At 35.8% G+C, this 22,381-nt stretch overlaps 1 protein-coding gene across 1 annotated transcript in view; it reads right to left on the bottom strand.

Moving 5' to 3' along the window:
• MTA3 (metastasis associated 1 family member 3) overlaps nt 1-22,381 on the bottom strand; it is a 591,413-nt gene that overhangs the window by 527,499 nt on the left and 41,533 nt on the right. The window contains exons 7-9 of the mRNA XM_085219339.1: nt 17,729-17,831; nt 11,075-11,174; nt 4,658-4,846 (exon numbers count right to left, since the gene is read on the bottom strand). Coding sequence (XP_085075465.1) covers nt 4,658-4,846; nt 11,075-11,174; nt 17,729-17,831 — 392 coding nt within the window. The remainder of the gene's footprint in view (nt 1-4,657; nt 4,847-11,074; nt 11,175-17,728; nt 17,832-22,381) is intronic.

Here is a 22,381-nt window from a genome sequence, read left to right as displayed (position 1 = left end):
GCAATAAGAGCAAAACTGACACAGAGTACTTCACAAAAATTTCTGAGCAAGATCAGAGTAGTTAAATATTATTATTATGACATTCTTAACAATTTTGGGTGCACAAATTTATCAGTAAAGTGAAAATCTATGAGCCTAAAATCACAGATTCATAAACTAGTTTTATAGAAAAAAATTAAGCAGAGAGCAGCTATTTCTAATTAATACCCAATTATCTATTTCACAGAAAGACTAATTCAAATTCCATCAATTCTCTATTACTTAAATTTGTAAGACCCATACATATTTAATGCAATTTTTACTTATAACCTGGAAAGACATTAGAATTTTGTGCACAGTATTTACTGGAGGCATGCATGAATGCTAATAATAATCATGCTGTGAAAGCTTATCTTTACAATCTTACTCATTCGAGTAAGTGGGGGCTTTCTCCATGTCCTAAGACAAAAGAATAAGTTCCTGAACCTTTAATGAGTTCCTGAAAGCAGCAGAAGAAAAACCGTATCAAACTGCCTCTGCCAGCATACAGGAGCTTACAGCCAGTTTTTCACTCTGCTTGCTTTCAGACACTCGGACGAAGTGAATTTGACTCCCATTTCTACTTTCAGGTGCTGGGATTTGGGTTCAGATTTAGTTGTGTCTTCTTTTTCAGACAGTATACCACACTGTATAAATCTTTGGTCCAAACGACAGCAAGGTTATCAATTTGCATTTAACTAACAAGTAGCAGTGCAGCAAATACAAAAATTGATGCTGCAAAGAAACAGTAACACAATTCTGTTTACTGAAATTCATTTACTTTCTCAGGTAAACGATGCCTTAAGAGAAATCTGCCCAAGAAAGGGCTGGTGAGTAGCACACACATCTTCGGTGTGAGCTGACAGATGAGCTGCTTCTCAGCATGTCCATGTACTCCATGACACCTAGGTGAAACCCTAACTATCTGTTGTTGTCAACTAGTCCATTTTAACTTCTCAATATCTATTTTCTTTCCTCAACATTTATGCTACTAATACATTCATGCCACAGAATATGTTTACCATTTCTCTAAACTTCCATCTGCTACATCTATGAATGTGACATGAGTATGTTTGTTCACTCAATAGGCAACTGCAATTAATGGAAGATAATTAAGGTGGTTGAATTGGATAACCATAATCCTTTTTACACTGAGTCACACATCCCAGAAAACCTGTTTGACACACTGAGTACGAATTGCCTTTATTCTGTTTACTTGCACACCAAAATGATAACACACTGTATACAGAGACACAAGAATCTTCCTTAGGTCGCTCTTAGCTGCCACAGAAACCATAAGCAGATACAGAATAACGTACTGCCATTATGAAATTATAATAAAAAAAAAATTGAAAGACATACAAATGATAACCTTACCAACATTTTTGCAGGACAAAAATAACAATAAGTTTTTAGCAGTACAAAACCAGGAAGAGATAATTTTTGATTCCTGAGTTTTCTTTGAGGCAAAAATGGACCACTCAAATCAGACCAGCATGAAAAACATAGGACTAAGTTATTTTAAAATGAATGTGTTAACTTTAAAGCATATTTCCATGATTTTCTGATACTGGAATCTCATTCCTATTTTATATAAATAGTTTGAGTCAGATTTTCAAGGCATTTCCAGTATTTTCTAAGATATGAATGTCATACATTTGTGAAAAAATATGATCACGAAAGACTAAGAATTAAAATGCTGTTTAGGAAAATGTGTTTTCAGAACACAAAATATTCACTCTTTTCCCATTTTACAATCATGGGATGTGAAACGATTCAAGTAACTCAAGAAAATTAAGTAATTCTAATTAAGATAAAACTTTTAGGTTGATTAGGATACACATAGCTCCTTAAAGTCAGCAGAACCTCAACAAATTAGCTCCTTCAACAGTTCATGAGTCAATAGCAGACGAAAATGATTATTCAAAGACTAGATTGTAATTTGATTACAAATGAGCTGCTCTGGTCTATTAAAAAAGGTAAACTCTTTTATATCATTTAATTTATAATAATTATTTTGCTTCCTAATATTTAATGTTTATAGTATAAAGTTTGAGCTGCAACTTTAATGTCAAACAGTGCTGGTGACATTGACTAATTGCTGGAAAGTAAACGAGTCTGCCCTTTAAAGAATTATAATATAAGGGCTGCCACTGCATCTTGCCTTGTAAACCTGGGCTGATTCAGAAGACACCTCCTCTGGCACGTAATGACTCAAAGCGGTATGGCATAACTCTCTTCTTCACAATGTTGCTACCAGCTCCAGGACAGTCTTGCTTGCAAAGTAGCACCATGGTGCTGACTAAGCTGCTTAGGTTCAAGTTCTCAGACAGCATAGGATTAGATATAAAATGGGTGTTGAAACAAGTTAGCACACAGACTAGCAGTGTATTAACTTCTTTGTCTAGGCTTTTCCCACACATGTAAGATTAACTTACAAGGTATGAACTAATCGATAAATGTATTCTAATGAATAATTAACTGCTGAGCACTAGAAATGTACAGCTATCTCAGCATTCAGTCTTTTCATATTATCCATAACTTAAATCTTAATGGTCTATTTTAGATGATTACTTGAAAATAAAGGCTTGTTTTAAACACACTCTTCAACTTCAGAATATTACAAAGCAAGTGAAAATATATAACTTTCACTTCGAAGAAATTAAGGTATCTCACAAGATTACATGATTAATGCAGTGGAGAGCTTCCAAATTACATAAATTTTATCTCAAGATTGTGTGCACTGTTACCAACACTGTATGAAGTAATATGTAAAACACATCTTCTAATAGCGCTTTAAAAATGGCATGTCAATTTTTCCAAAGGTTAAAAGAAAAGTGACTAAAGATAGATACCATTCCTGTTTTAACTAAGGGACTGTAGTTGATTACTATCCCATATTCATTTCTGCTCTACTCTGGCTAATCATTAATTCGCCCCCTTAAGGCTACATAACCCTATCCTTAGATCTCTTGCATTTTGGGAGTACGGCAAGGGAAATTAAAGCACCCATGCTTTGGGAACTAATATTTGATGAAATAGGGAGGGTATCAGGAAATATCTACCTGAGATAAAAATCAGGTAGATTTTAAGCTATTTTAAATAGATTCAAATCTCACGAAGAAGTTATATTTGAACACTAAGACAAAAAAAAAAAAAAAAAGCTATTTCTGCAAGATATTCTTGCACAGTATCGATAATAGAATTTAACTACATGTAATAACACATTAAAATTATACAGAAGTTTCTTTTCCATAAATAACAGAGAAAAGGCTTAGATTTCCTTCCTCACAAGTTGCTTTAGGACACAACTTATAAACAGCAAATAAAATACATAGTAAATGCCTTAGGTAAATACTATGCATTACAAGACATTCAGTTAGAAGTCATAGTAGTCAGCTACTCTATAATTACAGCTTAGGACCCATTTATCTGCATGATAATTAACAACCAAATGTAGTTTACATTGATTTAGGTTCTAGAATTCTATAAAATTCCTTTTCACTCATATTTTCTCAAATTTGAGAGCTCTTTGATCCACAATGCAATTTTCAACTTCATGTGACAAACAGTGAATTTTTCCTTTAGAAATCAAGGAATTAAGCACGCACATATAATACACCTGTTAAAATGTCAGCTCTCCAGAAAAACAATGGCCTTCCCTTCCCACTTTTATTCAATTATCTGTTTCATTCCAGCAGAGCTTAGTGTTCAGCCTCCTCCCAGTGTTCCACACACTAACTTAAATGGACTTCTACATTGTACTATACAGTACTACTTTTCCTTTCCTAAATTGATTAGTAACACCTCCAAAGAAAAATAAAATTTGAATTCTCAGGCTGAAATTGCCATGAAAATGTTTCATTCAGCTTCAATCTTAAATCCAACCTTTACAATTTTTTTTGGCCTCTACCCTAACCCTTTTCACAAAACCCAATTTGAATGATATAGTACAACGAAGGAAATACTTTTTCTTAAAAAGGAGATTCTTCAAGAAACATGCAAGAAAAAACTGTAAACAAATTACTAACAATTTCAGCAATCAGTGCCAGAATTCATTTTATTTCATTACTCTGCAGTAGACTGCTGCAAACTAAAGCTTTGTTGTCCTGTAGTCTGATGCTTAATTATATTAAAAAAAAAAATCTCTATTTAGAAGGTATTGGAAAACTTTATAAATGCCAGAATATCTGGTATGTCAAAGTTACTCACTGTAGTGGACTTGAAAGCTATCTGAATACTTCTTTTTCTCTGCTAACCATAGAAAGGAACCTCAGAGTTTCCAAAAACACCCAGAAGAGTAAAGTGTATAGCTAATAAATTCCACTCAAAACTGTGAAGAAATTCTGACAATCTTCCAGAGCTTTTACAGGTCTCTGTAAAATCCTGGTAAAATTCTTGAACAAAACACACTTCCATACGAGATGCCCTATCTGGCCAGGGGATTATTTTCTGCCAACATCCTTCTGAAGAATTCCAAACAAGAAAGAATATTTACTATCATCTAGATAAAACATAAACATTAATTACATATATTAGCTGCACAAATTTCTCCTCCAGTTAATCTTTAAAACCTACAGAAAGTAGTTATGCTCACCCGTGTCACGGGAATAAAGAAGTAATCTACTTCAGTACTTACAAAGTCTTGTCGAATGTCGTTGAAGTCCTTTCCATATTTTTCCAATGCCTCTTCAAACAAACTAGCTTCTGATGCTGACCATTCTTCCATTTCATCTCTACACAAGACAGGTCCTCCAAGTGGCACTAGAACACTGATGGCACTGCTCAAATCATAGTTATGTTTATGCAATGTATCCATTGCATGAAACTAGGAAGGAGAGAATGAAAAAAAAAAAAGTTTAATTAGACAGCAGTCCAATTAACACAAATTCAGAATATTATTTTCTATATGCTATGCAACAAGCATCAACAAAAAGCTAAATTTAGAATCTATTTTGATATCATAGGATTTCCACTGTGAAACATGAGGAAAATAAATTCTTTATTACTTAATCTGGGAAAGGAAACATCTTAATAAAATGTTTGCTAAAAATAACATTAGTTAATTAGCTCCTGCAAATTACCGGTAAACATTTCTGGAGAATCTTTACTTGGTAGAAATTGGTTTCAAGTAACCCAGTGGAGACAACGGCCTATATTGACTGAGGAGCAATTTTAATTAGCAAAACTTCTAAATAGTAGCTGAAGAGCTCATCAGATATACCTATGCTAAATATTCTCACTTCTCAAAAAGGAAATAAGTTATTGTTTTCCTTATGATCACACAGAAAAACAAGTAAGATTTTTGTCCCTTGCTAAACAATGGAGATGGGTAAATTAGGTATTTGGTTTACTTCACTTTCCCTGTAACTGGAAAAAGAAAACAAACACCTTATAGCTTTCTTAACTTTACAGGTAACACTGGACAATCACAAATTATGATGAACATTAAAAGAAAGTTGTTGTTTCACAGACCCACCTGCAAGGAAAATGAGGAACATGCAAAAAGCTTTTCCAACTCAGCATCCTGAAAGCCATCACAACCTTAAATCTCTGTGCTGAAGGTGGTATAAGTGGTATTAAGTGCAGTACAGTCCGTGTGTGATGTCATCGATTTGCCACGTGCTGGGCAGTGAACTCTAAGGGTAGCATGCAAGCTCTCACATAGCCCTAAATTCATCTTATGAAAACTGAAACTTTTCAAGGAAGGAATGGTCAGTATAGCGCGTACATTGAAATTCCAGTTGAGTTTCTGCATACAAGACACAAATAATGATTCTCCTTATCTTTTGCCATCTCCTATGAGGTGCAAAGTCTGTCTCCAGCTCTCCATATACCTCTTTGAAAACTATGAGAGACAAGAGACTAATCGGCAAGAGATAATGTCACCATTATCCTAAAATAAGTCTCTTTACTTATGGTTCAAGCCACATTCACCAGCCTTGAGAAGAAGCCATTGTTAACACGAAGTATTCTAATATGGAAACACTGCACCCTAAAGTTTAAAAGTCAAAATCTTCAGATTAGAGAATTAAATTACTGATCTCTGGCTTATCATGTGGGCAGTAAGTAAAGCAAGCTTAAAGATTGAACTCTTACGATAAGTTTAAATTGTAGCCCTCATGGAAAAGCAATATATCCTGCAAACTTTCCAAGCTAAATCCAAATTTAATCATTGAAATCAATGTTCTTAAAAATTACAGTAGAATAAATCCTTGTTCTTTCTTTACATTCATTTTTCCACTTAAAATGAACAACTGCTTCTACAAAGGTGTTTTTTTTTCTGCTATTGCTGAAATTGACAGAGAAATCGGTGGGAAGAACAATCTTTACTGGGTTGTTCTAGAACAGAAGACTACTGACAAGTTCCTATAGTAGCACTATTGCCTTCCGCAGGTCTGTCAGCCTCCACTTAAAGGAGATTCCCACATTACCGTGAGCAAAATGCACCAGCAAAAGCAAGAATAACCAAAAGATATTGCCCAAGACAAAGTCCTGAAGCTTCTCTTTTTTTAAACTCTTTTTCCCAAGGATGCGAGGACTACAAGAAACAACTAATGGGAACACAGTAACCAAGGAGCAGGAGGCTGGGAAGAGCTGTCAGTCAGTGACTCTCCCAGATAGGGACTGGAAGAACACATGAGCCACTCCCCTAAGCAAGTTTGCCCAGAGCATACTCTCCAACACAAATGAGGGATCTCACCAGAGGAAAGATATTGTCCACACAGACAGAGGGAATTTCAAGCTCAAAATTTAACTGACAAAGAAAGAAGATGTCCGCTAAGACAAGAAAGGCAGGACAGAGCCAGGAAAAAAAGGAATAGCAGGGCATATTGTAAACAAGCTCTAACAGTTCCCAAAACAGCTGCAATTTCAGTAATCGAGTAAATAAACTAGACTGAAGTGTCTCCAAGATAGCACTTAAACTGGAAACTGAATATGGGTATTATGAATTCAACAATTTTGACATGATTATCTTATGTGCCCCGTATACAGAAGTCTAGTAAATTTAAAAGTCTTATCATCAACAATTGGTGCAAGAAGCATATGTTCATACTTTTTAACTTTCAAGAGACATCCAAGAATAGATCTCCTTCTTTATAGTAAAATAGCACGGGCTCATCAGAGCAAGCCCCCCACAGCCAGCACACAAACTGAATCTGTCAACCTCCTCTGCTTTAAGGGCACTTACCACTGGTGTACACATCTTGCAACATTTTGGAATTTGAAACAGGAGACCTTTCTTCTCAGAGATCGATTTCATTCTAAAACAAAACACTCTGTCTGGGTGCACCAGAAACACTACCTTTAGTTGTGTACACTCACCAGAGTGTATAATTGTAACAAACAAACAAAAAGTAAAAGTACACTATCATCTAAGATGTTAAACTCACATGGTTTTCATGTCTTTCATCAAGGTTTTCTAAATAACTTGGTAATTTCCTGCCTTATCTCATTACCTTCCCCAGATTTTCAAGATAAAAAAGATTGAAGGTAGCCTCTCACTGTTAAGCTCACAAGACCTTTCCTAATTGCATACACCTACCCTGAATTTACTTATGTTTATAAGCTATGCTATCAGATTGCTTATAGTCATTTTTAACTGGAACAACTAATTAAAACTGGAAGCCCACAGACACTGCGTACAGAATCTCCATTAATAAAACTTCAGGTGCAAGGGTTATCCAGCACTAAGAATACTGATGGTTTAATTGTCCTAGTATTAGGCACCTACATCCCTTCCAAACCATAAATGAGACCCACCGCAAGTTCTGCAAATGTCTGTACTGACTTTAACTGCTGTTCAAAATATGCTCCTAATTAACATGGGAAAATATGAAAGAATAATTACTAAAATGACAAATATGTCTTTTCTTAACTTAGAAGGAAGTACATTGCAAAAGAGGGTTTTAAAAGCTTGTGGGGGTAGGAAAATGAGAAAGAACAGACAGACACAATAATTAAATCTGGGAGGTTCCTCTAGTGCCTCATTATAAGATATGCCTTTCATTAAGTGTAATGGAATTGAATGGATCATTTGCAATGCAGAAACTTTTATATGGCACTCAAATGTTAAATGCATCCCTTTATTAGCAGCACTGCACATTTACTTTCAAACAGAGAGAAACTGCTATAAGAATCAATCTATTCTCTTAACCATTGAATACAGTTAAGAAGGATGTACACTGTGAGAGATTTATTACAAATTCTTAATCCAGTGCAATATTAATAAAATAAAAAATTTCAAATGGAAGAACTGTTATGATGGAAAAACTCATAGAAAATGTGAACAGATTTATGCCAGCAAGGCCATATCAGCAAGCATGAAACAAAAAGCAGCTTCATAATACAGAACAAACTCTCTTGAGCATTACTGAAAAAGTTACCTTTTGCCACTGCCTTTACTACACCACAGCAGTCCACGCTAAGTTTCCCATTTAATAGCCCTTGAGTGGTACATGGTAAAATGTAAAAAATCTAATATTTTTCTCATCATACTAATGAATATAATTTACCCAGAATATAAGAAGTGCCCTACTTCTACTAATTCTACTAATCAGATCAGTCAACCACGTATTGAAGTACTCTGTCCTTGTCAGCAGAACTAGAAAATTTCACTTAGAGTGTAAGTCCTGGGAATTACAAGTGCTAAATGATCAGCTTCTCTCTGGCTCTTACTATCAACTCATGGATCCATTGTCCATAAGTTTTCTAATCTTTTTTTTTTTTTTTCCTGCTAGCATTTCTTGTTCCTTCAAAATCTTGAGGCACTGAATAGCAGAGGTGCTTTACTGTATAAGACAATACCTCAATTCAAGATTTTCTAGCGACAGTTTCATTGAGTGTCCTCTAGTTCAAACATTCAATTACTTGATATGTAATGGACACTCTTTACTATCATCTCTATACTGTACTGCATAGGTGTCCAACCTTTTGGCTTGCATGGGCCACACTGAGTAAAGAGGAATTATTCTGGGCCGCATAAGCATAGGTCACACCAAAAGTAATGCCTCCTATCTATTTTTATGGAAACTACAACAAATGCAATGAGCATGGAAACTCTGTTTGATAGAGCAAATTCTCACCTATAGAACACTATTTTTCAATATAGTCACCATCATGAGCTATGCATTTTTGCCAGCGATGAACAAGAGCCTGCATGCCATGCTTGTCAAAACCTGCAACAGTGGAGGTCACAATGGAGGTCACCCACAGTCACTGTTATCATTGCTGAAATATACCACCCACCACCTCACTATGTTCACATCCACTGTTTGGCCTCTGGAAACTTTCAGCAAGGGTCAATGAATGTCAATGATTGCAGCTTTTTCTGCATGGAAGTATTTAGCAGACTGCTCCTTTGCTGCCACCTGTTACACAGCAATAAATGTAATAGAAAACTGGTGGGAAGGTTCAACCGCTATTGCCATGCCACCAACATCTGCCTCTGATATTGTGGGTGAATAAAATAGGAGGCATTATTCTAGAGTAGCCTTTGTAAAATATATAAGCAATATAACTTATTTAAACTGTTTGTATTTTTATTAAAGCATTAAAATAAATAAATTTTAAAAAAGCAACAAAACCATAAAACTAGTGGAATATTTGACTTCTTTTTCTTTCTTTTTTTTTTTTTTTTGCAAACCTAATGCATCAGTTTAGTTTGATTGCAACTGTTGCTGTTCTTAGCAAGTTCTCAAGCTGCTTGTCAGAGATTGTTGATGAAATTTTACTATTCCTGTCTTTCATCCTTCAAAATAGCTGTTCATAAATGTATATACTGCAAGAAATTGATGGCATAAATAAGGCATGACTGTGAAGCAAGGGATGTTTTTCTGTGGTAAGAGTGTTCTTATAAAACTCTGATAAAGAGACATATCTAATTTTTCTTTGAGTTGAACATATGATTGCAATTCTACAGATTCCATTTGAAAATTCACAAATAATACATTTATTGCAACTGAATATAGAGTCACAAATATATTAAAAAAAAATTATTTTTTCCAAAAATCTTGAAACCTATCCACAGATTCCTTTATCAGAATGGAAAGCAGGACTACATGTTTTTTTGCTGTTCAAAGGACTGCGTGTAGCCAACATATCAAAATGCATACAACCACTTTCCATGACTTACCACTACACTGAGCCCTCCCTGTGTCCTAGTTTCAGCCCAGACAGTGTTAATAGCACACTGATGGTTTGGTTGTTGCTGAGTGATGGGTGTGTGCCTGGAACCAAGCCAGGCTGTTCGATGGGGAAGAATCTCTGCCTTTACAGCACGGAGCATGGGGTGGCTGCATTGTGAGCTGTGCTGGGCCACACACAGCCCACCAGTTGGACATGCCTGCTATACTATAACACCTCTCTGTACACAACTATTTAAAATAACGAACTCCTGCTGGTGTCTTTGGAAGCTAAAAACGAAACTAATTTCTATGAAAGAGTAGGATTTTGTTCTCACACTGCTTTCCTTTTAATCCCTGTAGCACATCTTGTCATCTCAGCCACCATGAATATGCAAAGATAAACTTAGGTCTGTAATTAATATACTTTTAAACTTCTTCTAAAAGATGTAGTTGCTTATATCATAGTGACTACTTCAATGAACTGAGTAAGCATCCTAAGGATATCCTAAGGATATCCTAAGTATAGTTTTCTTCAAGAAGTTGTTTACAAAATTCTATTGCTTATACTCTAGAAAATTTACAGGCACAGAGGTACAATCAGCTCTATTACAATGTATTTTAAATGACACTACTCATCAATTTTACTAGAGCTCTATGCAACGAGTACTACTCTGTTTCCTGTAAAAATGATTGCATGTGAAGATGTTTAAACAGATCTCATTTGAAGCCAAGTGATTTATGGTACAATTACAATAGCAGCACTAACAGGTTATAGAAAATGCACAGGATTTTCTACCATATACATGGAAATAATCCACACAGGTATCTAGATGAATTCAAACATCTAGGGGACAAAGACTCCGGATTAGAAACATACTACTGAAATCACAGATATAGAAAAGCTGTAGGGTTTTTAACAAACCACCTACCAGTGTGATGTCTCGGGAGGCAGCAGCTGCACTCATGTGTAAACTAGGTTGCCTGACAGAACTACTGCAGTCCAATGCCCGAGCAAACGTGCCAACCGCACTGCAACAGAGAAAGAGTAGAGATAGTAAATGCATAAAGATTTTAAAGATCTATACCTTCTTTTTGAAAGACCAGACTATACGATATCTACCAAGGTGTAATTTTAAAATAAAAAGGCACATACTGTAACTTTAAGATTTTAGATCTTTGCTAATTTTATAAAGGCAAACTACTGAATACTGCAGTAAAAATTCTGACCTTCTCCCCCAAAAGTAACATCCTACATGTAGGAACAACTTGTTTGAAACCATCTACAAATGAAAAATACTCATGTAGCTTATTTCCTTAGAAGCCAAAAACTTTGTGTTTTGCAACTATGACAACTTTTTCAAAATTAGAAAGCCAAACCATTGTATAATTTTAAAACATAGTTCACCAACATATTCTGTGAGGAAATTAATAACATTTTATTCACTTCGGTAACACATGTTGGCTACTCCTATTAGTCGACTAAACACATTAGCACCTCCAAAGTCATACTTTTGTCACAGTTGTAAAGTAATAATGAACACGCTGATGCTTCACCCCAATTAATAAGAGCATAGCAGTATTACCAAAATGGGACATGATTTTCTCCAAACTTCTACCTTTTTGTGGCACAGAGATGGAGAATAGTGTGTACGGATGGTGATAGGAAAGATCTAAAGAATAATTTGACTGGGCTCAGCCCATCACAGAAGAAGTGAGCAAAGATGTAATGATATGTGAGAAAGATAATTAATAAAATAAATCACTCCAGTACCCTTAGAGTTGAAAAAACATTCTTAAAGTGCATTATAGCACTGTGATATTTGAAAAAATGATTTGCTCCAAATATAACACAAACCTAATATTCAGTGACAAAATAATAAGCATCAAGAGTTTTACTCACTGTGGGTTATTACAGACAGTGGAGAAACTGGTAACATCTGTTACTGAAATATTATCCTCAATCTCAAAACATTTAATATTGAACACATTTCAGTACACCACCAAAAACATTTAAGACACAATTAAGATTAAACAGCAGTGATTCACACACTGCAGACATTAACTGCTTCAATTCCTAAAGGCTGTGGAATTAATAAGCAATATTCAAACACTGTTCTGTAATCTTTACTCCTTCTTTACAGTGATAGCAAATATGTGACAAACATCTACACACTGGTGGTTTTTTTTTGTTTTTGGTGTTTGTTTTTTTTAATACTTGGCTATATATAAATCAGTATCTGTTCACAGATTAGTCCCAACAATCTACTGGGAACATATATCCTGATAGTCAGTCAACCCCTTTAAACAAGCTGGCCTTGATGAGGGTTGTAGCTAACAATCTTTGCTGCGATCCTTCTGTTGCTACTACTGAAACCAGTAAAGCAACATGCAGCATGACTGTATTTCCCTTCTGCTGCTACCTACTAGCTTATCTCTTTTCTTGCATAATTAACACTACTTTATTTGATTGTAATTCTAAAATAAAAACAGAGCACGTTAGGAAAATTACAAAATAGTTTCTATCACAGTAAGCTGCTTACAAAATTTCCAGGCTGACTTAAGGGTAGAAGCATACATGGATGACATTGCCCAGTATACATCAAGTCAAAATTAAGAGATGTGATAGAACTAGGTTCATTTCAAGAAAGTGATAAAAAGAATTGAAGTACTGGTTGACATCACTTCCAATGCTGTACTGAGTAGGACAAGATCATAATCATGATGATTGCTATGCTGGACTATGGGTTATGTGAGAGCAAAACATCCCAGAAATGCCATAAAGCACAGGCAGTATGCTGTTTTAAGGAGAAAGGATAGGGCATCTGCAGCTGTATTTCAAAATCAAATTATAGGTCAACTTTCCTGGAAATTTCTGAAGGACTGAGTTTTTCAGACAACCCAAAAAAGCGTAGAAATTCTAGAACATTTGACTATTAAATATTTACCTAGTCTCAAAACTTAACACAGTAATATGCTGCCCTCCATATTAACCAGCCATGCAGTCAAAATGAAAACTTAAGTATTTACTTTAAAAATAGTCAGAAAACCCTGGCTATGGTTGGCTTTTGTTTGTTTGCTTGTTTTCCCACTGAAAACACACACATAAGGTATATATTGATATAAAGTCCATACATTTCCTTTATGTTTTTTCCTTAAGTGACTTTTTAATAATACTACCATGAAAGAGTGATTTAAAAATGTTAAAAAGAAAAAAAATCTCATCAGTACTCATTTCCAAATGACACCCCATTGCCTATACCTACCTGCTAGCAAAACAAATTTCACTGTTCAGACAAAGCAGCCTAAGCCACCAAACTCTAACTATTATTTTTCTGCTTTTTTTTCCCCACCTTTATTCTTTAAGATAAATAAAAATGTTCCTGCTATTGTCAAGCCTAGAGACAAGGCTCAGAGAGGATTTAACCGAGGATTTAACCTCAGTAGAGATGAAGAAGATGGAGTCAGATTTTTCTCAGCAGTACCCAATGAAAGAAGAAAATGCAATAAGCAGAAAATGAAACACCAAAAATTCCACTTAAACACATGGAATTTTTTTTATTTCCTTTTTTTCTTTTGTTAGATTAGTACCCACCAGTATCCACTAGTATCACATATAGTGGATACTATGTCCACAGGATCAGAGCCACCAAAATGGCCAATGGCATCCTGGGTTGTATCATCAACAGTGCTGCCAGCAGGAGCAGGGAGGTGACAGTCCCCCTGTACTCAGCTCTGGCGAGGGCTGGACCTTGAGTACTGTGTTCAGTTTTGGACTCCTCATTAGAAAGAAACTGAAGGCCTGGAGGTGTGTTCAGAGAAGGGCAACAAAGCTGGAAGGGGTCTGTAGCGTACATTCTATGAGAAGCAGCTGAGGGAAATGGGATTGTTTAGTCTGGAGAAGAGGGGACTTGGGAGTGACCTTATTGCTCTCTACAGCTACGTGAAAAGAAGTTGTGGCGAGGTGGAGGTCAGCCTCTTCTCTCATGTAACTAATGAAAGGACAAGAGTGAATAGCACCAGGGGAGATTCAGGTTGGATTGGTTAGGAAAAATTTCTTCTCTGAAGTAGTGGGCAGGCACTGGAATGGGCTGCCCAGGGTGATGGTGAAGTCACCACTCCTGGAAGTGTTCAAGAAATGTTTAGATGCTGTACTGAGGGACGTGTTTTAGTGGGGAAATATTGGTGGTAGGTGTATGGTTGGACTGGCTGATTTTGGAAGTCTTTTAAAACTTGGTGTTTCTATGGTTCTATGAAATATATAAATGTAGGAAAAAGGCTTTTTGCTCTTGAGACACTAAACAAATCCTGTCAGACTACATACATAAGGCCAAATATATACATTCTTGCAAATGGGCAACACAAATAGAAAAAGTATTTTATCACCTTCTAACAAATAAAGTATGCTTGAGTGACTGAAAAAGCTGTTGCCTATAACATGAAGAGTAAATCATGTTCTTTCACCTAAAGCAGACTGAAAAAAAACCATATGGGAACACACATTGCATCAGGGAAATCACCTTTAAAAAACATCATACAAAAAGGTTTTTTTAAATGCCCTCTTAAACAAAATTACACATAAGAAACCACTCAGGAAAAAGTTCTTATTGACAGAATTTCAAATTTGCAAGAACAATTTCCAGGCAAAAGACAAATAACATCTCACTAGAAACCCAACAGGTACAGCCAATGCCCAGATAACTGCAATGAAGATACAGCAGAGGGATCTTCTGAGTCTGCAGAAACAGATTAATCATACCATAATATCAATTCCATACTCAAGCAACTTTTACTGGTCCAGCGTAATGATGAAAGCCTTTACCTGCAAGCACACAATATGCTGAATTTAAAGCTGCCCTAATTATTACAGGAGAATTTTTAAAGTCTGATTTAACAAAAACAAACTCCCATCTTGAAGTCTGTGAAAGCAAGCATATAGAGAAGCTTGGAAAGTGTTCCTGTCAGTTCAAAAGCAGCAAAGATGAGTGGAAGTTTGTGGAAGAACATCAATAAGGCAACTATCTCTAACAAGATGTTAGTCAGATTAGTGATTCATCTACCATAAGGTCTCTGATAGTTACAGTTAAGGAGCTATAACCAAGACTCATTCTCTCTGTAAAAATATCCTGTGAAGTTTATCAATTTCTACATGAATGTAGAACTTTGTCAGGGCATACACAGCACGGCATATGATGTCACAGCTAAGGGGAAGAAGAGATTCTCTCTTAAAATTTCGGTCTTTTCTTCTATTAATTCCCAGTAGATTGCCTACTGGCACAATTGCTTCCAGAGGAGAACATTTTCAACTTGACAGTATACTACTTAAACTTCCCAGGGTGGCTGCAAGATGGGAAGTGGAGGGATGTGAAGGCAATGAACAAACTCCGCAAAGATATACAATCAGTTTTGTAAATCTTCATCTTAGGACATAAGACCTTCCACTAATCATGGGAAGTTGATGTAATCTTCCTAGATTTCAGCAAAGCTTTTGATATTCTTACTCAAAGTATCATTCTGGACAAAACATCCAACAAACAGCTAGACAAGTACACAATATCATGGGTGAATAACTGACTGGCAAGTCAGGCTTAAAAGACGAAAGTAAATGCAGTTACATCAGGTTGGCAGCCAGTCACTAGTGGTCCCATTCTGGGGCCAGTTCTCTTCAATGCTTTCATCACTGACAAGGATACAGAACTTGAAAGTACACTAAATAAATCCATAGGTAACGTTAAATTAGAGTGAGCTGTTGAAGCAAGAGCAGAGAAGACTTGCAGAGAGATCCTGACAAATTAAAGGACTGAGCAATCATCAATCCAGCAAGTGTTGGTCTCTGCATCTGCAGTAAGGCAACCGAGGATATACAATATAGACTGGAGAATGACAGACTGGAGTGCAGCACTATGAAAAGAGATTTGAGTGTTCTGGTTTAGGGCAAGCTGAACATGAGTCAGACGTGTACCCTGGCAGCCAAAAAGACCAACCGCACTTTGGGGTGCCCCAGGCCTAGCAGTGCCAACTGGGTGAGAGGAAGGGTTATCTACTCTGCTTTGTGCAGCCTCACCTCCAGCATTTGGAGTAGGTATGAGTGCCACAATACAAGGACATAAGCTATTAGAGAGCACGCAACAGAGAGCTTCAAAGACGGTAAAGGACCTGGAGGACAAGGTGTGTGAAGAGCATTGAGGTCCCTGGGTTTGCTCAGCCCAGAGCAGAGGAGCTGAAGGGAGTCCTCATGGAGCTACAGCTTCACAGAGTGCAGGGACAGCGCTAAGCTCTACTCTCTGTGACAGCAACAGGGCCCAAGGGAATGGCATGGAGCTGTGACGGAGAGGGACAGCTGGGAGTTAGGGAAAGATTCTGCACCAGAGAACGGGAGGCATAGCACAGCCTGCCCTGGGCAGTGGGCACTGCCCCGAGTTGCAGGAGTTGAAGGAACATCTGGACAGTGCTCTCATCAAGTTTGAATTTTGGGTGGTCCCATGCAGAGCCAGGAGTTCGGCTCCATCTTTTTTGTGGGTCCCTTTCAACACATTTCATCCTCTGATTTTGAGACTCCATTTAAGCTGGAAGAGTAAAATAGTCAATCAGCAACTCATTTCACTGCACATGTAAGCTGGAAAGTATAAAGCAATTTCTCCTTTTGTTTTTCCTCTTCTCCAGAGCTGTTTTTTAAAAAGGAGAGAAAAGAAGAACAAAAATTGGAAACAGCATTAAAAGATTATTTGCCTAGCAAGATTTGAGAATATGCTCTGCAATCAGGTTAGAAAAAAGAACAGAGACAGAACAAATCAGGATAAACATCTCTATGTCAGCCACAATCAACAGTACCCTGTTAGCATTTTTCTAAGTGAAAACAGAACTTTTGTAATCTATTCTTAACTGTGAATTGAAGAATGAGAGAAACATGCTCTCCTGTGCAAGTGTAGAATCATCCTCCAGTAAAAACATTTTCTAAAATCTGTCAAAACTCTGTAAAGTGGAGAAATTATTTAAAAAGGTATTTGTGAATTCCAAGGGCTTCGATGGTCCTTAAATTAGTTTGCATAATCATATGTTAATTTATAAAACTGAACTGACCAATTTTTTTTCGCTAATAAAAAGCATCACTTCACAACTTTAATTTCAACGTTGACCTGAAATAATTGCACTGCATATTAGTCAACTTATATGCAAATCTGTCAAGTTTTGCATTCATTGCATTTCTTTACACTTTCTTTATTTCTTCTTTATATTACACCATGAAATTCAAAACACTGTAGTACAAGACAAATATTAGCACTGAAATCCTATTTCAAATTACTCTGATAGGAAAACAGAATGATGTCTTCATTTAAATATCAAAATCTACTACAGTCTTAAATACAGGCAGTCTAGCACAATTCACTCTCTTTTTCTCTCTCTTCTGTACTGGTAAACTCAATAAATATTCAGAAGTTTATGTTCTGATTTTCTCTTTTAGCTAACTGTGGGAAACAGAAGGGCTCACAATATGGTAAACAAGTTGAGTAACACGATAAAGGGGAATAAATAATCAGTAGAAAAAGGAAAAGGATTCTTTTTTTATTAGAGGATTTTAATCTTACCGTGCTACAACTAAAAACTGGTCAATCTGACGGTCTGTAAGGGGGCTATCTGGATCCCATATTTTTACTTCCAGCTTTGCCTGTTCTCTGTCATCTAATTCTCCTGTCAAAAGGTAGATGGGACAAAACACTTATTACTCACAATGTTTTTCTCTATGTACTTCTTGAACTACTTTTAAAAGAGACATTGTACATTTTAATATATATAAACATATGGAATACTTAATAATCAGCAGTTATTCATCTAAGTTCCATAATGAAACATTTGTAAAATAAGTATCTTCCCTTAACATCAGTATTTTAATTTGTTTTAAGGAGGCATTCTTAAAAGGTGCAGCATCAAAGAACTTTCATAAAATGTTATCACAAGCTTGAAACCAAAACAAAAATAACCAGTGGGGATTTTAAATTGCTTCTCAACTATATCAAAGTTTCACTTACGTCACATTAAAATTAATTTTACACTTAACCAGTTAGAGCAATTAAAAATCCAATTTGTAATCTGAATACAACTCAAAAACAGAAATCATTATGGAACAATGCTACCTGCTACATTTAATTATTTTTTCACGTCTTACTCTCAGCCTTTACATTATCTGTATTATTAACATTAATCATACTATTACAACTGCAGGGTATATTGGCTATTTAAACTCACTTACAAAATAATAAGGCTACAGCACAGTAAGTTACCATACAATACATAATCATTTTCTAAGCTCAATTGTATACACAGAGCAATCTGTGTACACGCACATGGCTGAAACAACAATGGAGTTTTCAGAAATTTAATTTGCACCGTGTTCATTATTAAAAACACTATTTTTCCAAACAACACACAAAGTATAAAAACACTAAAAGGATTCACATTCATATTGAAGCCTAAATCTTTTATTCACTACTATATCAATAACTACTACTGCAAAATGAGAAACACAACAGGCTGATTAAATAAAGCAACACATCATCTACTAGCATAAGGATACCTGCCTATGCAACACGGCCAACACAGTTGGAACCACAACAAATGAAGAGCAAATCACCATTCACCTTTGGTATTTTAGAACATAAGCATATTCTTCCTTCAGTGAAGATGTGATAAACTCAAGTGTTCAGTTAGTTTCTAATGCTTCTCTCTGGCTTTTGTGAGATACTGCAAGAATAAAAACCTGCCTTTTCCCTCAAAAAGTTAACTTGTGTAGGTATTTCTCACTGAGCACAGAGAAAATAACTTTAGCCTCTGTTATTTCACATGACTTAATGGGAATGGATAATCTGTATATGCATAACATCACTAAGACATGAAAAACACTGTACTCGTAAGAGTCTGGAAGCAGACTGCAGACCAAGCACCAGATCTTCTGAAATCCTATTAGGTATGGCATGTTTGTTTATTGCATCAATTCTGCAAGGAAAACGTGGTATATATTCATCCCTGCCATAAGCACAAGTTAGAACTGCATCGTGATATTTAGCTAATGGGTCAGGAACACTCTTAGAAAAACTAATCAAATCAACTTTTTCTGATGCACAAGCAATAAAGCCTTGTCTGCCTAATAGGACTTATGCTTCTATTTAAGCTAATTCACATTCAGAACTAGAGACAAGATTTCTAACACTCTCAAGTATGATTTTTTGTCTATAAACTTATTCAATGGACTACACACTTGTCAATACAATCATTTATTCCATCTGTGGCAGACACATTGTGGGTGATGTTCTTTATTTTATAAATAACCTCAGAGCACTTCACTTCAATCTGTTAATACAGTTTTAAAGTACCCTTCATGTTACTTAACTGTTTCAGGACATCACATTCTGGAGATCTTAAATGTAGAAGTATGACAATACTGAATACTTGGATAGGCCATGGTTCACAAAAAGAAAAACTTCATACAAACTTAGTACAGATATTCAATCAAAAGATGTCATCAAATTTGAATCAAGTTTGCAAAAAGATATTTAAAATTGACTAACAGATGTCCTACTTGAACTAGAGATAATTTTCTTTTACTACAAAATCTTATTTGAATTGCTGATAAAAGTAAATCTGCAATACTACCAAACTGTAGTTTGTATACATAGATAAAAGCAACAGAACCTATACCAAAAGAATCCATATATCATACAAGATAATTGTTGCAGTGACATTTAATATTTCAAATATGGTAGACAGGGAAATATCCAATATATATGTAGTCTCTGACAAAAAGCAGTTACAAGATATGCTTTCTTTCTGATTATTATTATTGTTATTTGCCAAAATGGCAGGAATTGTCACTTCAGTAGGGAGAAAATGAACCTAAATAGTTTAAATTGCAGACAAGCAGAGCAGCTGAAATCTTTTCTTCAGAAACAAAAATTGCATACATGTCCTGAAGAAATCAGTTTAAAAAGATCCCATAAAATAAACAAGTAAGTCTTCTTTTCATAGGCATTCACTCAAAATCACAGAATTTCCAGAGTTTGAAGGGACCTCTGGACATCATCTGGTCCAACTCCCTTGCTAAAGCAGGTTCCCTACAGTAGGTTACATTGAAATGCATCCAGATATCTTGAATATCTCCAGAGAAGGAGAATCCACAACCTCTCTTAGAGCCTGTTTCAGTCATCTGCAACCCTCAAAGAAATTTTTCTCATGTCATGTTCGTATGTTCGTGAACTTCTATGTTCCAGTTTCTGGCAGGTGCCCCTTGTTCTGCTGCTGCTCACCACTGAAAAGAGTCTGTCCCCATCAATTTAACACCCACACTTTACATATTTATAAACAGTGATGAGATCCCCTCTCAGCCTTCTCTTCTCCAAGCTGAACAGTCCCAGTTTACTCAGCCTTTTCTTGTAAGGGAGATGCTCCAGAACCTTAATTATCTTTGTGGCCCTCACTGGACTCTATCTAGAAGATTCCTGTCTTTCTTGAACTGAGAAGCCCAGAACTGGACACAGTACTCCAAATGTGGTCTCACCAGAGTAGAGGAGATCACCTCCCTCAACTCGCAAGCCATGCTCTTTGTAATGCATTCCAGAAAAGATCTGATCTCAGTGAACTCCTAACCATTATTCTTCAACTTTACATCTGTGAAATGGGTACATTATTTCTTAGCTATATTGCAAGGATATGAAAGATAGTTATTTAACATTTCTTACCCTTCCTTAGTCCAGCACAGAGTGCAACACAATGAAATTTTCATTACTGAAATACAGGAACAGACTTAGGAGACACAGCTTTTAGCTGATTATTATCTGAACTGTTGGGAAGTATATTAACAGCAGGTAATCCTACATCTTCTAGAACACAGCTTCACATGCTATGTAACACTTCAAAAACAGAAAACTAATAACTGAAAATGAGGTTTCAATTCAGGAACCACCTTCTTAATCTGACATTTAAAGACTGTTGGAAAACAGATTCTTTAACCTACAGAAGAAAAACAGTATCACACTTGTTTGTTTGTTTTTCTCACAGTGTTTAGCAATGAACAAAGTTCCAGATATCAAACTTGCTTGTCTAAAGTAAAATCTAAACTTTCTCCTCCAATATCACTTCCTTAGTTCCACTCTTAAGCACTCAGCATATTTCACCTGTCTATAATGAATACACAGAGGTTAGTTATCACAAGACATCACACAGCTTTTCACGAACAACCAACAGCAGGATGGAGGGGAGAGAAAACAAGCTATAACATTTTCCCTGCCACTGGGAAAAGGAGTTTTACATTAAGGTCAGGACGAAAACATCTTTAAGACTGTTATACAAACTATTTACTGACACTTCATGAGTTCAACTTTACATACACTGAATTCATTGTAAATATCTAGATGACTTGATCTTAACCGATGGAAATCACAATCTTTTTCATTAAAGCTCTGCAGACAATTCTTATTACTCGTTTTTTTTTTACTTTTTAAATGACTTCCAGTTGTTGCTAGTATTGGTAATAAGAAATCATCCAGAAAAAGATTCAAAATCTTAAACTCAATTTGATATACATGCTGCTAACTTCTGTGATGAAGTTACCATGGGAAAGATTAGACTACTTTGATATTATAAGCAAAAGGAAAACTACCTGTTTATTGTTCAGTTACAACACAATTTTTTCCTCTGACCTCATTAACTTGCCTGATAGTATTATATACAAGATATTAATTAGTCCTTCAGACAATGTGTTCTATAATTTATAGAAGTGGTATTCTAAAACTTAATACATTAACATAACACACATAAAAACACTAGTAGTGAAAAACAGTCTACATTAAGATTATACGTATAGAGGCCTCGAAGGAAAGTTATCAGGAGATAGAAGTTCTTGGTCTCCAGCAGGCAATTTAAAACAGCTGCTGACCATTTTTTAAGCCAGTAAACCACATATACTCCAATTGCCTCCTACCCTCTGGAGCTCTACTCTACAAAAATTTTAAGCCATTCTTCACTTGACAAATCCCTTCCAAATTAAACTTCTAACTCCATAGACTTTAGTGCTCTCCCAGTGCTTGGTCTTGCAGTGCTTATAAATAAGATGTTGGTGAACAAAAGGCAAGACCTCACAAAGCACTCAAAAGAAGTTTATTTCTAGAAATCTAAATTAAACAGAATTACTACTGGACTCAAAACAAATTCAGCTGTTCTCAGGCAATAATGACCAACTTCTCCATAAT

Source organism: Meleagris gallopavo, chromosome 2, assembly GCF_905368555.1.
Source record: "Meleagris gallopavo chromosome 2, MGAL_WU_HG_1.1, whole genome shotgun sequence".
In the NCBI taxonomy this organism is placed as follows: Eukaryota; Metazoa; Chordata; class Aves; order Galliformes; family Phasianidae; genus Meleagris; species Meleagris gallopavo.
This window is presented reverse-complemented; position numbering and strand designations above follow the sequence as displayed.